General features: G+C 44.3%; 1 protein-coding gene across 2 annotated transcripts in view; it reads right to left on the bottom strand.

Moving 5' to 3' along the window:
• Positions 1-17,187, bottom strand: part of MAPRE1 (microtubule associated protein RP/EB family member 1) — a 28,157-nt gene extending 10,970 nt beyond the window's left edge. The window contains exons 1-4 of one of the 2 annotated variants that reach the window (XM_023626334.2): positions 16,953-17,187; positions 11,893-12,016; positions 2,790-2,935; positions 357-564 (exon numbers count right to left, since the gene is read on the bottom strand). In XM_023626334.2, the coding sequence (XP_023482102.1) occupies positions 357-564; positions 2,790-2,935; positions 11,893-12,013 (475 nt within the window). In that variant the 5' untranslated portion in view covers positions 12,014-12,016; positions 16,953-17,187. The remainder of the gene's footprint in view (positions 1-356; positions 565-2,789; positions 2,936-11,892; positions 12,017-16,952) is intronic. The other variant, XM_070248048.1, reaches the window with a different exon arrangement.
• Between the last annotated feature and the right edge of the window lie 342 nt (positions 17,188-17,529).

Genomic DNA, 17,529 nt, shown 5'->3' with positions numbered 1-17,529 from the left:
TAACCCGAGGGATTTCTATTCCATACAACTAAAGAGTAGTGACAAAACTGGATACTCACTCAGTAATTCACTCAGGCCTCAAGAACAACCCTCTGGGGCAAGTACTGAAATTCCCATTTTATAAAGGAGGAAATTGTCGGGCAGAGGTGAAGTGGCTTACACTGGGCTACAGAGACCTAAGAACACATACAGGTCTGCCTGATGCCACGAACCACACTCCCGCCACAGGGCTGGGATTATGCTCCTTAAGCTCCCTAAACCTATGGCTACTCGGAAAATTCTAGTTGAATGATGAATGAATGAATGAATATCTGGAATACTATTATTTGGAAATGGTGTTTGTTTTGTTTTTTTACCTGCACTGCTAGAGCTGAGAGGTTTCTTCGGTTTGTTCAGAGCTGGAGCAACAAGGGAGGGAGCCACTGCGGTTTCTTGACCTTGTCTGGCAGCTACAGGGTCATAGTCTTTTCCATCATAGTTTGCATCAAAAAACTTCTTGAACCACTGAACGAATTCAAAATTATCCTGAAACTTTCCTTTTACTAATTTGTCCACAGGAATTATCTGCAGAGAAACATCAAGACTGTTTAGCTCAAAGCATGAAGTTTTTGGCAAGCATCAAACGTGTTCATGCACCAAATCAGTATAAAGCACTGCCAAAAGGGGAAAAAAATATTTTAGAGGCAAGAACTTAGTGCTAAGTAAGCCCCTGGAAGTTCATAGAGCAAGTTTCATTCAGTTTGCCTTCCACAGAGTACCTAAACCGGCCAACCCCCACCCAAGTCCATCAAAAGGAATAAGAAAAGCAAGAGCAGTAGGTGTCATATATAAGTCACATGCACACATCCTAAGATGCATCATTCCCATGTAACTTGCACAGCCACAGTGCCTGTCACAAAGAATGAAATCCAGAGCACAAGCTAACCACAGGTATCTACCATGAACTCTGTTAAAGAAAATTCTGCCTTAAAAATAGGTCAAGGTGGGGCCAGCCCCCTGGCCGAGTGGTCATGTTCACGCGCTCCACTTCGCGCCGGCCCACAGTTTCACCAGTTTGGATCCTGGCTGCAGACCTGGCATCGCTCATAGAGCCATGCTGGGGTGGCATCCCACAGAGCACAACCAGAGGGACCTACAACTAGAATATACAACTATGTACTGGCAGGGGAGCTTTGAGGAGAAGGGAAGAAAAAAAAAAAGGAAGACTGGCAACAGATGTTAGCTCAGGTGCCAATCTTTAAAAAAAAAAATAGGTCAAGGTACAGACTCAGTCACAGGGTAGATTTCTACAAACTGCTATGATGTTTTTCAAGCAATTCCATCCTATCAAAACATATTTTAAGGACCCTGTACGTTTTTTTTATTGTACAAGAATGCTGTGTTATCAGGTATTACTTCAAATCATTGGACTGTGGGCCAGAGCTTAACTATCTTTTAACTCTTTAAGGATTCCAGCTGCAATGGTATTTTTATAAAAAAGAATGTACGTAATGATCTGAACTATATCCACCCCTCTGAGCAAATAAATATAACTTTTTTAAATTACTTTGTATAATACTAAAACGTTTACAAATAAAATGTTATGACCACAACTCACTTTAAAATAATCCAGAAGTACAGGGGGTGGGGTAGAGGTAAAGCTGGAACAAAACTGGCCTGAAGCTGACAATCATTGACACATGGGAGATCAGCACACTATTCTACTTTTGCATGCTTTAGAAATTTCCCTTATTCAAAAAAATATATATAATTCCAGAAAAAGAAAAAGAAAAATCACTGTATATAAGCTACACCTAGTTTAACCATGTCTGGTAACTAAATGATATTCTTAAGACTACAAATGCACATTTTATATTGTACAGAGACAAACTAAAATAAAAATAAGACTGATTTCAAAGTAAATAAAAAACAGATACACCAGAAAGACAATTAGGGGATGATTATAAGCTTTACTAAAATAAATGTCTTCCCCCCCAAAATGGTTTAAAAGGATAAACCCTTCTAATTTAATTGGGGGGGGGGGGTAGGGATTGCTTAATTTTGCAATAATCTATTATCTAAAAACAGAGATAATATCTGTCCTAATGAACCCGGGTGAACCATGTTTCTAGTACCTTCAAATAACCTTGGGGGCAAACAGAACTTCCCAGTACCTACTAGAGATCTTCCTTGTACCTTGCTATAACAAGTATTTCTAGAATCTTCCCTATCAGAACTATTTACTCTACCATATGGTATGCTTTACAGAAGTAAATCCAGAGATTAAAACAGTTGGAGCTGCGACTAATTGAGATTAAACAGTAATATTAAAAAAAAAAATCACGGGGCCAGCCTCGTAGCCGAGTGGTTAAGTTTGTGTGCTCCACTTTGGCAGCCCAGGGTTTCACCGGTTCGGATCCTGGGCACGGACATGGCACCATTCATCAGGCCATGTTGGGGCAGCATCCCACATGCCACAACTAGAAGGACCCCAGCTAAAAACAGACAACTATCTACTGGGGGAATGTGGGGAGAAAAAGCAAAAAGAAAAAATCACAGGTACAGATTTACAGGTTGATTCCTCCAAATGGTTACTAACTTCATGATGAAGAAAGCAGACGGCGAGGGAACTGGTGGTAGCAGGGCAGAGGGAAACTCTGCTCCTAGTAAATTCTGCATTAACTGGAGAAATGATAATTATGTAAATCGGGAAAAGAAAAAAATGTCCAAAGTTATTGGCCAACATCTACATCCTCAGTAACAACCACTAGTTAAGAAACAACCTAAATGAAAGAATAAAATTGACTCACTTTGTCAACACCCATCCTCTTAAAACCTGCCTGCAGGATTTTGAAGTTCTGGATGTACTCGTGTTCAAGCTTTGCTTGGAACTTCACTTTCTTCAAGGCAACAGAGCCTGGGAACAGCATGTCCATAAACTGACAATAGGCAGCCCCTGAATGAACAACAGAATAAAATATACACCAGGTCATTAAACACTACTAGTAAATAAGTGGGGTGAACTTTTACCCAGACCCACTTAACCCACATACCATTTAAGAAGTTGTAAAGTGAACCTACAAAACCCAAAAGCTTCATTACCACTTGACTCTCAAGCCAATTTTTTAAATCTATAATAAGACTGTGGTTTTACCTGATAAGTTCTACAACACATTTGCAACTTGGAAGCCTATGATGAGGAAAAAAGGGATGTTTCTATGAAATTTGAAAACTACTCTTTATAAGAAACCAGCATGACAATAAAATGACCACTACAAAGAAAAATGAATGCCTACAAGAGAAAAAAGGGAAACAGAGCTGACGCTGTCTGATTTGTCACAAGGACTTACCCTCCTCCCCAGTGGTGGGAGGGATTTCCCAAGTATTTCAAAGATCCGTCCTCTGACCTAGGTTAAGAAAATGGTTTTTCTAAGATGTCTGTCTTTCTGAGCTTCTTACATCTCTAAATAAACTTAACCTATCATTTTATACACAAAGTTGAATAGAAGACATATTTGTGTTCCTCCATTTAAATTTTTTTAATTTCAAAGGCAACTCAAAGAACTTACCACATACATTTTAATCTCATTTCCTCCTCCCCAATTTCATTCCTTCCCCCACTTGCCCATTTTTTTCATCACCACCCCCAAAAAAGTGTTTTCTTGGTGCTTAAAATTTCCAGGAACGTTACTTCTCTAATGCCTACCAAACTGCACCTTCCTGATACAGGGCAGGCTTCCCTGTGCACTGACTGCTCCTCCAGGGCTAATTTCGCCAAAGAACAAGCCAAGGAAGACGACAAGAAATCCAGTGACTAAGCAATAGGTGGTGTGCAGAACACAGACCAGCGTAATAAGCACATTCAACCTACTTTAAATCAGGCCAAGCTGGCTCCCTGACAGTTTTGGCACAAAGAGTGCCATTATCATTATTTTTGGAAAGATGCAAAGAGAGCAAAAGCACTTCAGTGACCAGAGTGACATTCTTAGCAGAAAGGAACATCGGAAAGTGAAAGCCTGATTTTTTCTCTTGAGGAAGATTAGCCCTGAGCTTACATCTGCCACCAATCCTCCTCTTTTTGCTCAGGAAGATTGGCCCTGAGCTAACATACATGCCCATCTTCCTCCATTTTATATGTGGACGCCTGCCACAGCATGGCTTGACAATCGGTGCTAGGTCCATGCCCGGGATCCAAATTGGCAAACCCCAGGCCGCCCAAGCAGAGCGTGACAACTGGACTGCTACACTACCAGGCTGGCCCCAGTGAAAGCCTGATTTTCGAGGTGGCTGATTTATTTACTCATCCAACAAAAATATACTGAGGGAATTTTATGCACCAGGCACTGAATTAGCAATATTTATATTTTTTAAAATAGGGACACTAATAGCTTCTTAAATTCTAGAGGACAATGACCCAGTTTCTTTAAGAAACTAAGAGCACAACGAAGAGGAGTAATTGTTAAATTCTAAAAGAGATTTAAAAGTCAATTTACTATTTGGAACATATAGATCTTATCTGGATCCTGATATATAAGAATCAACTTAAAAAAAAAACAGACACGGGGCTGGCCCCGTGGCCGAGTGGTTGGGTTTGCGCACACCGCTGCAGGCGGCCCAGTGTTTCGTTGGTTCGAATCCTGGGCGCGGACATGGCATCGCTCATCAAACCACGCTGAGGCGGCGTCCCATATGCCACAACTAGAGGGACCCACAACAGAGAGTGTGCCACTGTGTACTAGGGGGCTTTGGGAGAAAAAGGAAAAAATAAAATAAAATAAAATAAAATAATAAAATAAAATAAAAATCTTTAAAAAAAATAAAAAAAACAAAACCAGACATACACACACGCAAAAATAATCTACTAAGCATCTATACCCATAGCACTGCTCTACATATGAAAGATATTTTTCTGAAACAGCAAAATAATGTGCATTTATTCCCAAGCCATCCATGGGACTTCCAGCTCAAGTCAACCAAAACTACCTAAAAAGAGGAGTCACCTGCTTGCTTCTCAGGAAAAAACCACTTGAAGAACTATCAGTTTTTATTTTAGAGCTGGAAGAATCCTTAGAGCCATTATAAATTTAAAAACTGAGAACCAAAAACTATGTCCTAAGACCACAGAGGCCAGAGACCAATCTTAGGATCAGACCCCAGGTCTCCTGAATCCCATCTGCTGCTCTTTTCAACAATACCATTATCCACTCCCTTAGAACCCCTTCAGTTGAATAAAGAAGCATTTCCTGGCTCAGGGAAAAAAAGAGATACAGCATGCTGCCACGCTGACTGAGAGAGAAGCTCAAACAGAGAGTTTATACATAAAGAAAAACAGTAAGACCCCACTAAAAATGGACAACGCAGTTGGACAATTCACAAGAGACATGCAAATGGCTAACAAACGCTGGAGGTCTAGCCTAAGGAAGCAATTTTAAAAAATAGGGCAAAGATTTACACAAGAAACTGGTTACCATAACTATTCACAGAAGTAAAAAATGGAAGCAACCTGTATGTCCAACAGTAGAAGCAATAAATTACATAAATTTTAGCACACCATCTGCCTGAGAGAATATTACACCAGCACTCAAAATATATTCTTTTTCATTTTTGGGGGAAAAGCTCAAGATGTAATATCAAAAGAAAAAGATACAAAACATATCTATGTCTTCACATACGTAAAAATACCCATCTTAATACATATGCATAGAAAAAAACTAGAAGAAAACACAACGTATTAGGTTAAACCATATGAAATTACTGTTCTGTAAATCAAAATGCCTGAATAATGCCAAAACTAGAAGGACCCACAACTAAAATATACAACTATGCACTGGGGGGATTTGAGGAGAAAAAGCAAAAAAAAAAAAAAAAAAAAAAGAAGAAGAAGATTGGTCACAGTTGTTCGCTCAGGCACCAATCTTTAAAAAAAAAAAAAATGCCTGAATAGTGGCCATCTTTGGAGGGTGGTACTGAACGCATTCTATTTTTTAAATATTTTATTATGTACTACAGTGAATATTACTTTTATAATCAGAACACAAAAAAAGAAGGTAAGTGCTTAAAAGAAAAAAGTTTATCAACTGCTTTTTCCAAAAAGGCTGAAAATTCCTGGCCCATAAATGTCTCGGCTGGGTACAAAACAGGTTAACAAGGGGCCTTCCTTCCAGTCTCTGCCTTAATGACAAAGGCTGACAACAGAAGCAAGGCTAGAAGAGGAGCCCTCTTAGACGGCCGCTGTCCCAACGACCTGCAGCTTCAGGACGCAGACAGACTTAGGGCAGGACCAGCTGTGCCACTGCATCACTGACTGCCACAGCCCCACCCTACCAGGATCTGCGCTGCAAGCAGAGAACACAAAACAAGAGCATAATGCTGTCCCCGCTCCAAAAGCTTGCAATATCTCAGGCGTGCTGGCTCTCAAGCCTTTCGAGTCAAGGGTCCCTGGGAGAATTAGATGAAAGCGGCAGCCAACATTCTGCCCAGATCCAACAGATGCTCCCCTAACCGGAAAACCCCAGAGTGAGAACTCTCGATGTTTTAACACAAACACACAGGAAACACACTCTGACTATTAAATCTGAGAGTGTTCAGGCTTCAGGGAGTGAGTGAGGCTTGTGTCATCCTAAAGGATGAATGAACTTTGGAAATAGAGGGCTGTGAGGAATCATTAAGGCAGACATTAAAAATCAGCCTCAAGATATTTTAACATGGGAAAAATAATCCTACTTTAATTTTAAAAGCAGGAAACAGAACCGTACAACATATGTGTGCTTATATTTGTTACTTATTGCAACAGTCTGTAATAGCAAGAGACTGAAACCAACCAAATGTTCATTAATAGGGACTGACTGCGGAAATTACACCGCCATACAAGAAAGTGGCATATGATACACAGATATGGAACACTCTCCAGAATATACAGTGTGATTAAACATGCTACCATTAGCGTAAAAAGGGAAAAAAGAGAATACACACACACATAAAATATGGCTAGATGGATGTTTTTTGCTCGTTCATACACATTCTCTCTGAAGGCTCTCTGAAGGTGATGACACGTTTACTTCTGGGGCAGGGAACTGGGTGGCTGGTAGACAGGGTTAAGAGGGAGACTTCTCACTTTTCATTTATCTTCTTGTTCCTGTTGAATTTTAAGCCATTTTGACACTTTCAGTCACTCAAAAAATAAAAACCATATACAGTATGTCAACTATATTTAAAAATTATAGGAAAATATTGAAAGTACAGCTAAAATGAGTAACCTCGGGCAAGCTGCTTAACCTCTCTATGCCTCAGTTTCTCTACCTATAAAATGGGGACGCTAGTCCTTACCTTCCAGGTTATATATGTAAAGCACTTTGGAAAGTGTCTGGCCTATGGTAAGTGTTCAATAAATAAAGCTGTAAGTTAAAAAATACATATATAGGGGCTGGCCCCGTGGCCGAATGGTTAAGTTCGTGCGCTCCGCTGCAGGTGGCCCAGTGTTTCGTTGGTTTGAATCCTGGGCGCGGACATGGCACTGCTCATCAAACCACGCTGAGGCAGCGTCCCACATGCCACAACTAGAAGGACCCACAACGAAGAATATACAACTATGTACCGGGGGGCTTTGGGGAGAAAAAGGAAAAAAATAAAATCTTTAAAAAAATAAATAAATAAATATATATATATATACACACACACAGCTAAAAGATAACAATGACTACCATTAACTTGGGACATTACAGCAGATTGTGGTTTTCTTCTTAATACATTTCTATAACGAAGACTTATTTACTTATAAGCAGAAGAAAACTGGTTTCTTGTCTTTTGTTTTGCTTTAATTAAGGCAAAGAAAAATCAAGGAGGTGCTTGATAATTTAGGCAAAAAAGGTTAAAGAGCTACTTCCTTAAGCAGAGGAGTGACATAATAAAAATGGTTTCTTACAAAGGCTGCAGACTAACGTGGCCCAACAAGAGGAACAGAGGAGGGGGACCCAGTGTCCAGTTAGGAGTAAACTGAAAAAGGGCCAGATCCAAAAGACCCTTCAGAGACATACAGAACTTTGAGAATTAGCTTCAAAAGATGCTCTCAGGCCTGCGACACTGAAGAATGGTAGAATCATGGCCCAAAATGGAGTGTCTGCAAAAGGGAGCCAACTTAAGGAGAAAAAGTGGGGGAGGTCTGGTTAGGGGCACGGGCACATGCCCTCAGAGCAACACACGACCAAAACTGACAAGCTGTTTTACAGACACTCAAGAGCTAGCAGGGCCCCACAATAAGCTGAGGAAAAAGGAAACCTAGCATCTGCCAGGGCACATCAGGACACCTCTCCCATTCCGTACAGCACAGGAATTATAAAGGAGGCCAGGTTGGAGAGAAGAGAAGGGGGAGCTGAGAACACTGAGGGAGAGTCACTCTACATGTTCAAAGCACAATGCTGGGCCCTTGGAAAAGTGAAGAGAAGCCTGCATATGGAATGGAACTGAGGGAACACAGGAATGGTTGACAAAAAGCAACCAGCCTCCCTTTTTTGACACAGCAAGCCCTCATTAAAATCATTCTTTGTGATCAGGGATTTTTTCTTGATGACTATCTTTCCAAAACACTTGATAACTAGCTCCCTAAAACAGGGAGACTACAGAATATAATGAATCGTGAAACAACCTGCCAACTCTGTCACTGAAAGCTATCCAACCTTATCCCACTACAAAAGCCAAGCAGAGGCTTGTTTCACTGTTGGGGGGCGGGGAGCCCGCAAGGCTGACAAAACTCAGCCATTTCACAGGCAGCCAACACATTAACAGTGCAGGGCCCCACAGCTTTGCCCTCTCGAGGGAGAGGCCTATTCCCACCTTTCAAAGGTTGGGTTTGGTAGACAATTCTGGTCTGCTTGATCCTCTGCTCATCAGAGGCATCAGGAGGGAAAGGCACCAGTGTTCAAGGCTGCTGGGATTCTCCCTGGGCCTCAGTAGACTTAGCAAAGAGCTGAGGAGCCTCACTTTCTCCATGACTCCAATCCCCTGGAGGCAGCCCTTCTTCAGGGACACAGTGTGCGGCTCATCCTGTCTGGTTTCATAGTGGAGGCCAGGACCTGGTTTTCTAAACACCAATGTGAAACACAATGCAACCATCTACAAACACGAGAGAAGTCCTACACAGCTTTCAAAAAAACAACTAGCTAACAATGAATGAAAGTTTGTTTACGTATCAGTTAAGTGTCCTGCACTTGCTACTTTCTGGGGAAAAGCACTTTATCTAGGATAAGAAAAATGGCAGGCCATGCTGAAATTCTTCACAGATCTTTATAGAGACATTATTATCAATTATATAATTTACATTTGTTTAACTCTCTTCCAAATGCTTCTTTTAAAAAGGTTTAACATGTACACAGCAGAAAAAGTATGGGCTGGGTGGTCAAAAAGATCCGGGTTCAAAACCAACCTTTGTAAGGCATAAGCTGTGCCCCATCGGCAGTCTCCTCCTCTGTAAAACAAGGATGTGCCCCACCTCAAGAGAGCTACACTCACCTCCACGGTCTGGCCCAGAATCAATGTCCGAGAGCTATTTTCACAGGTGAGTCTCACCACAGCCCAACATGGGGCCAGGTCTACTACCCCGTTTACAGACAAGGAACTAGAACATTAAGGGACTCATCCAAAGTCACAGGGCTCAGAGCAGACTGAAGCCTCTTCATGGCCAGTCCTGACTATCCATGACAGCTCCCTGTCTGAATGAGAGAACCCTGGAGCCAGATCAGCACATGTACAACTTTATCTACACATGAAAAGAGATCTCATTTTCCAATTAACTAAGTGGAATATACTTTGGAGTGTATTTCTAGAAAGAGGTAAATTTTAGAAATTGCTGGTAAAAAAGCTGGCTCCAATGAAAACTAGGATGACTTCACCCCCACATTAGTCACCAATCACGGGGCAAACAAGTGCTTTAAAAGCCTCAAACAAATGGGGATGTGGAGATGAAACTGAGGAAACTAATCGAAAACGGGGGAAGGCAGTACAGATCTAAAGCTAACAACCTATGCCCACAACTAACAGAGTAACTAACGTTTAATAAGCCTGGCTCTTGGGCACCACCATTTCACTGTACAGCATCATGCGGAGCCTCCCTGTGACCACCCGCACAACTGAGATTAACCCTCCCAAGGGAAACAACAGGACAAGCAAACGAAACTCAGACCCAGACTAGGACCCAGCTATAAAATAAGGAAGTTCAAAAGCTGAATTCATAAAAAAAAAAATCATACAAATGAGAGCAATCATTTTAAATCAGTTCAAATGGCACCAGTCAGTAAAGGAAAAGTCTGGAGAGTGAGTAGGATACAGAGGTTGAAGAGCAGGGGCTCTTGGCATGACGAAGGTTCAAGTCTCAATTCTGTTCTGGGTTGTGTGACCCTGGACTTGTTTCTCAATTTCTCTCAGCCCATTTCCCCACCTGTAAGACGGGGTTAATAAACATCCCTACCTCTTGGAGGTACAGAGAGAAGGAAACGAAGAGATACCTGAAAGGCATTTACATGACCCCTGGCACAGAGGCTTCAATGAAAGGATTACTGTTCTTGTCACACTGGGAGAGGCTGAGGGTTCTAATTCTCTAACCTACACACAAGATAAGAACTTCAGGAGCAGCAGAATACACATCTCATCCTTCTGGAATATTCTTCACCTCACCTATCTGTCAGGACAGTCAGGGGCAGTCAGCAGAACTCTCAAAAGGTGTGACAGGAAGTCTTTAAAGGAAGTAGAAACTGGTAACACCTTCATGAAAAATAATTACCAAGAGTCTAAAGTTTATACTCTTTGATCTAGCAATTCCATTTCTAGGAATCACTGAGTAAATAAACTGAGATAAGATTTACATTAATAGATACTCAACCTACCCATTATTCACAATGGAAAAATTACAAACAATCTAAATCCAAAAACTGGGAAGATTTTTAAACAACTCCAGCATATCCAGAAAGAAATAGCACACAGCCATTAAAAATAAACACTTCCAAGATACTGAATGACAGCAGAGAAGATCCACAATCTAACATTAAGTGAAAAAAGCTGGAATACATACAACTATTTAAGTGCACAGAAAACTGAAAGAAAACATCCAAATGGTGGCTTTCTCTGAATAATGCCACTACCAGAATTTTCCGTTTTCTTCTTTCTAGTCTTCTAAATGTTATATAATTATTATATACAGAAACAGAACATGTTTTGTTCTGGTTTTAAATCATTAACTCTGTGCCAAATTCTTATTAAAGAGTAATTCGATAAAACAGTGGCTGAAACAGCATCTGCCTGACTTTAGTCTTGTGCTACTTGAGAATAAGAAATGCCACTGATAAACTAATATGAACTACAACAATTACAATTACTGTCCTCAAATAAAACATTTCAAAGCTGGATGCACAAGAATGCAGACAGAGAATTTGGGGCTAAGCTGTAGGCCTCAAAATAACAATCTCTACGGCAGGAAATGGTGGCTACACAGGCCAGAAGCAGTTAAGTGCAGTTCCTTTCAGAAGTGGAACCAGGGGGGCCAGCCCGGTGGTGCAGTGGTTAAGTTCACACATTCCACTTCGGCGGCCCGTGGTTCATTGGTTCAGATCCCAGGCGCAGACCTACGCACCACTTGTCAAGCCATGCTGTGGCAGGTGTCCCACATATAGAGGAAGATGGGCACGGATGTTAGCTCAGGGCCAGTCTTCCTCAGCAAAAAGAGGAGGATTGGTGGCAGATGTTAGCCCAGGGCTAATCTCAAGAAAAAAAAAAAAGACGTGGAACCAGGGCAGGGATGAGAGGAAGAACTGGGGCAGCCCTAAGACAGAACCTGAACCTGTGGCTTCCACAGTCAGATACAGGCCTGCACATTACTGAAGGAGCTGCAGGCTCTCCTGGAAGACTGGTCTAGTGAATTTCTCTTACCTGAGCACAACTGTTCAATCTTTGTCAGATTCAACTGCAGAGACTCATTGATCCAGGCCAGCATGTCATGTCGACTTAGGTTATCACTGGTGACTGACGTTGAGTACACGTTCACTGCCATCTTCTACAGCACGTGAGGAAGAGAGAAGGGCTCGAGTTAGTAGGCATGTAAGGGAGAGCAGGCATTTCCTGGAGAGTCACCCAGAGCAGACCTACGGGAACACTCTATTTTTAAGTCTCTTCTTCCTCCCCAAGAGGCCAAATCATAGACACTAGGATTCCAGCCATGAGCCTGGATTTCCAGACACAAACATGACTTGGAATGAACTGCCCAACACCAGCCAGCCTGAAATTTAGGCCTCATTTTAATGTGACTGGTGTAAAGTTTTAAGCAACAAGACACTGAGTAAAGGGATAATTAAGTGCTTTCTGAAGGGAGGCTGATGCACAAACAAGAACGTCCCTGTCTAGAAAACATTAGCCCAAGCTTATCCACTGACAAAGCAAAATGTTTACAGCAGTTTTCTTCAGATGGTGGCCTTTTATTAATTTCTTTTTATGGTTTTCACCATTTTCCAAATTTTCTTTAAACATTATATTGACTTTCATAATCAAAAAAGTAAATAAGCTTTTCAAATAACCTAAGTACCACAAAGGTAGTGGCAAACGACCTGGTAATGAAGAATCTTTGGTACTAATTCTCTGCTGAGCCACCTGGGGACCGGAGGGCATCTGAGGCCCTACTAAGCGCCAGAAGCTTCACAGGCGTTTATTTAAACTTGACAACTCTCTGCAAGGTTCACCCCATTCTCATTTTACAGATGAGGAAAGAGAGGCTCATCACAGAAGCCCTGGGAATTGGCAGCCAAGCCTGCCCAGCGCCATCAACCATTCTTTCCCTGAGCCTAGAAAATGCTGCCCCTCATCTTTCTGCCAGGCCTTCAAATTCAAAACAACGAACACACAGAAACACACTAACCTTTTAAAATGCTATTAAATGTGGACGCCACCGTCATCCTCAGTCAACAAATGTTTACCGAGCACTGCACTAGGGCCCAAGAAACAGACAAGCAGGAGAGACCAGCTGCTACCCGTAGGGCCTTCACATGCTAATGGTGGAAGTCTGACGCTGACCAAATACAAGGACAAATGTCATTTCATGTCGACCATTTAGGCAATGGGGGTGGTGGGAATGCGGTCAGGGAAAGCCTCTCTCTCGAGTTGCCGTTGGAGCTTAAGAACCAGAAGGAAGCAGCCACATGGAGATGGAAGGGTGGCAACAGCCCAGTGAGCAAGGGGAGAGCAGGAAGAGAAGAGGGAAAAGAAGTGAAGAAACCAGATCATGTCAGGCCTCTGCAGGCTATGGTAAAGAGTCTGGATTTTATTCTCTGACTTCTAAGGAGTCCACTGAGGGGATTTAAGTGGGGTAGAATCACACTCTCATTTGTTTGATAAAGATCACCCTGACTTCTGGTAGAAAGGAGACTATGGGAAGGGAAGCCTCAAGCAATATAAGATAAGGGCAGGCTACTCCAGATCTAAACGAAATTTCTGGGCAATTACCAAGAGGACACACAACCATAAAACACTGGATTTCTTTTTTCTTCTTCTTCTTCTTCTTCTTCCCCCCAAAGCCCCCTTGTACATAGTTGTATATTCTAGTTGTGAGTCTCTAGTTATGCTACGTGGGACGCCGCCTCAGTGTGGCCTGATGAGTGGTGCCATGTCGGCACCCAGGATCCAAACAAGCAAAACCCTGGGCCGCCTCAGCGGAGCGCACGAACTTAACCACTTAGCCACCCAACCAGCCCCAAAACACTGGATTTCATAGTGACCTTGACACACAATTTTCCTCACTTCATGAGAGTCAATATTACTAATGGCGGGGGGAACCTCAGAGCAAATCTGGAACCACGATGAGACCCCATGCTCTCTTGCTGCACTTCATTTTCTCCACCTAGTGCCTAGTGTATGAGCTGGTCTTCTCACTTCCCATGTCTCCTGCACTAGGCTGCTGCAAGCTCCAGGTCACAGAGCCACAGAATGTGGGCGCTGGAAGGGATGCAGATCTACCCATCCAATCCCTTTCATGAGCAGGGGTGACTGAGGCCTGGAGAGGGAAATGACATATCAATCAGGTCTGTGCCCTCAAATCCCCCACAGCTCTTGTCACAGTGCCCTGCACACAGTGGGTGCTCAGTAAATGCTTTTTTTAAGGTTGGCAGGACAGCATCAAAGAGATAAAAATGTCCCTATATAAACTTTTTTCAGACAGCAAACCATCAATATTCTTACATTTTTAAACTCAGATGATAAAACCACGTTAGACAAGAAGCCAACAGAATTTAGCTCCTGACTCCACTGGGAAATTAATCCCTATGTTCCCACAGTACTTCATTCAAACCTCTACCATAGGAATTATCATACTGGATTGTCATTATGTCTTCATTTCTGAACCATTCCTGGACCAGATTTGGGCCAGGAGACAATTTGCTCTGTGCAAAGAGCTAAGGATTTCAAGCCAGGAGGACCTGGGTTTGAAGGTGATGCTGTCACTCCTTAGTTGTATGACCTTGGGCAAGTTACTTAACTTCAATACACCTCAGTTACCTTAGAGTTAATGCCACAAAAGGATGAGGTGAGGTTTAAATGAGATAAGGTACATAAAATACTAGGCATGGTATCTGACGCATAATGAGTATTAAACAAACAAGGTCCAGGGCAGGGAGGAAGCCTGTCTCATTCATCGTCCTATCTCCAGTGCCAGAAACAGTGCCCGAGACCTGCCACCATCATCTCCCAGGATCCACTGCCACAACCTTCAAATTAGTCTGTCTCAATCTGTTCTTACACAGCAGCCAGAAAGAATTTTCTGAATCACAAATCAGATCAAGTACCTCCCGTTTAAAAATCACTGAACAAATAAATGAAATGCACACTGTGTGCAAAATGCTATTATAAGGTACCAAGGAGAGACATCCACACAAAAGACACGGTCCCAGGCTGAGCACTTACAATCTACTTTGGCAACATCCACACACACACTGGGTACTGTGTGTGTCATGCTACCATAAAATGTAAGCAGCTGGTTAAGCCACGTGTGTCTCCTGACCACACCCCAGCCCAGAAAACGTTAATGGCCTTTCATCATCATGTAATTTAAAACTCTTTCATTAGCAATACATTAATACCTGGTCCCATGTGCTCCGTAAACTCTGCAGCCACTAAATACATAAGGGTAGGCACCCAGTGGATGTTCAATAAACATCCAATGACTCAATTAATTAGCTCTTCCAGGCAGTCAAAAGAGAGCCTAGTTCTCAGAGCTACAGTCAGCCACAGCTCACTCTTCCTCCATAAGCATTCCATTGCCCGGCCTCAAAGGAAGGCTCCAGAATCACCACGCAAACTTCGCCCTTAAAAGGCTCCTTGATCCAGGTTTCAACTGCCTTAGAAAAAGCTCCCTCTTGCCTCCCCAGGTAACTCTTCTCCTTGAGCAGTTCTCCTAGCAGACTCCCAAGCCCCTTCTGATTCAACGCTGACTGATGAGCACCCTATTACTTTCAAGGCACCCTACTGCGCCCTATGGAAAGGGGGAGAGAGGCACTGCCAGAAAAAAAGCCACGTGACCCTGAGTAAACACCTTTCTGGATCACAAGTGGCTCACCTGTGAAAGGTGAACAGCACTCTCTTCTGCGCAAGGGGGCGGTGAAGATTAAATGAGAATCCAACTGAAAACACTTCAGTGCACACAGCACATCACGTCCTAAGCTTCCCTCTGCGCCGGAAACCATGCTAGGCATTCTGAAAGGCCACAACAGAGGGCGCGTGTGTATGAAAGGTGCTACCCAGCTCTAGACCTCAAGGAGGCGGGGTGTACAGAGAGTATATAACAGGTAAGTTAAGAGCCTCCACTCAGGAGTCAGAGATGTGTGTTCAGCCACTTGCTGAACATCACTTCACCACTCAAGAGTCTCGGGCCCCTCCTTTGTAAAATGAAGATGGTCTCTCTTAGAGACAGCGATATCAAATCACATGATGCAGCACCAAGCACTTAACACAATGCCTGGCACACAGCAAGTGGCGAATCAGCAAATAGCTGCTGTTATTATTACTACTCTTAGAGACAGCCCATCAGAGAAGTGGACTGCCGGGCTCGGCGCACCTTCCTTCAATGGGCCTCAGGATTCTCATCCCCAAATCGGGGCGGGGGCCACAGTCTGCCCTGCAGTACGACAAGACGGCTGTAAAGCAGGGACCGGAAAAGCACTGTTCACAGCACCCTGCTACGTGCTCTTCCCAGCGGTTATGTGAAATTGTCTTGTCCACGTGCGTATTCATTCTTATTTCCTACCTGTCTCCCCACCACAATGAAGACGCCTGGACAGCAGGCCTTTCCCCTCCTGCTCCCGGGTGTCCAGCCAGCACTCAGCACAAGTGTCTAGCACTTAGAAGGCGCTCAACAAATACCCGGTGAAGAAAGGAAGGCGTCCACTGAGCGGGCTTACATTTTGCCATGCACCGCGATAAGAGCTTTCTGTACGTTGTATTATCATGGTCCCCATTCCACACACGAGGAAACTGGGGCCCAGAGAGGTTAAAGCACCTGCCCAAAGTCACACAGGAGGGAATCGAACCCAGGTCCGATTCCAAAACCGGAACTCTCAACCATGAGGCGACACCGCCTCTTACAGCAGGGCTCCCCAGAGCTCCCAGGACCCCCTCCAACCATACGCCCCTCCGCCCGGGCCCGGTCACCCCGGGACCTCGCGCCACCGCTGTCCGGATTCTACACCGCAGCGGCGGCCCAGAAGCCCCACGCCGCCGAGGGGCAGCCCCCACTTCCGGCCCAAGGCCCCGCCCCCGACAGAGCGGAGCGCGCGCCCCCCAGCGCAGCCCGCGCGCGCCGGGTCACGGCCCCGCCCTTCCCCCACCCGGCCCGAACCGCACCGCCGTGGGGAGCGGCCCGCGCCCCGCTCGCAGGGCCCGCCGGCGCCTGCGCGGCCCGAGGCCCACCCGGCCGGCCCCGGCCGCCGCTCCGTGCCCGCTAGCCAGCTCACCGGCTCTCGGTGGGACGGCGTCCACGGCCCGTGCCCGGCTCCGGTTCCGTCTTCGTCTCGTTCAAACCGTCCGACCCCGCCCGCGCGCCCGCGCGATGACCTCACACGCACCACCCCCCTCCCCACTACGCGCCGACGTAAAGGCTCGTCATCGCCCGCCGGCTCCTTTTATAGAGAGGGACTCAGCCGCGCGCCGGGGGCGGAGCCCGGTCCTTGATCGACAGCTGAGGCGCCCAAGGGGCGGGGCGCCGGCCGCCGGAGCAATACAGCCACGTGGTCCGCCGCAGCCAATGAGATCCTGCATCGGGCCGTGTGTGACTCCGCCTAGAAGGCGGGATCCAGTTACACATTCTCCACCCCAGGAGCCAAAAAAAAAATTGGTTTTACAATGAATTTCTGCAAAAATGGGTCATTGGATAATAAAGATACTTGATAGGCGCTATGAGGAAAGATTTAAGTCACCTCAGAGACACATTCTGTGACCACCCTCTAATCTCATCATCTATTTATTTTCCTCTGGGTTCCTTATGAAGTCATCTCGTCTATTTGTTTAGACCTTTATTGTCTGCCTTTCCGT

The sequence above is a fragment of the Equus caballus genome, chromosome 22 (genome assembly GCF_041296265.1).
Source record: "Equus caballus isolate H_3958 breed thoroughbred chromosome 22, TB-T2T, whole genome shotgun sequence".
Lineage (NCBI taxonomy): Eukaryota > Metazoa > Chordata > Mammalia > Perissodactyla > Equidae > Equus > Equus caballus.
This window is presented reverse-complemented; position numbering and strand designations above follow the sequence as displayed.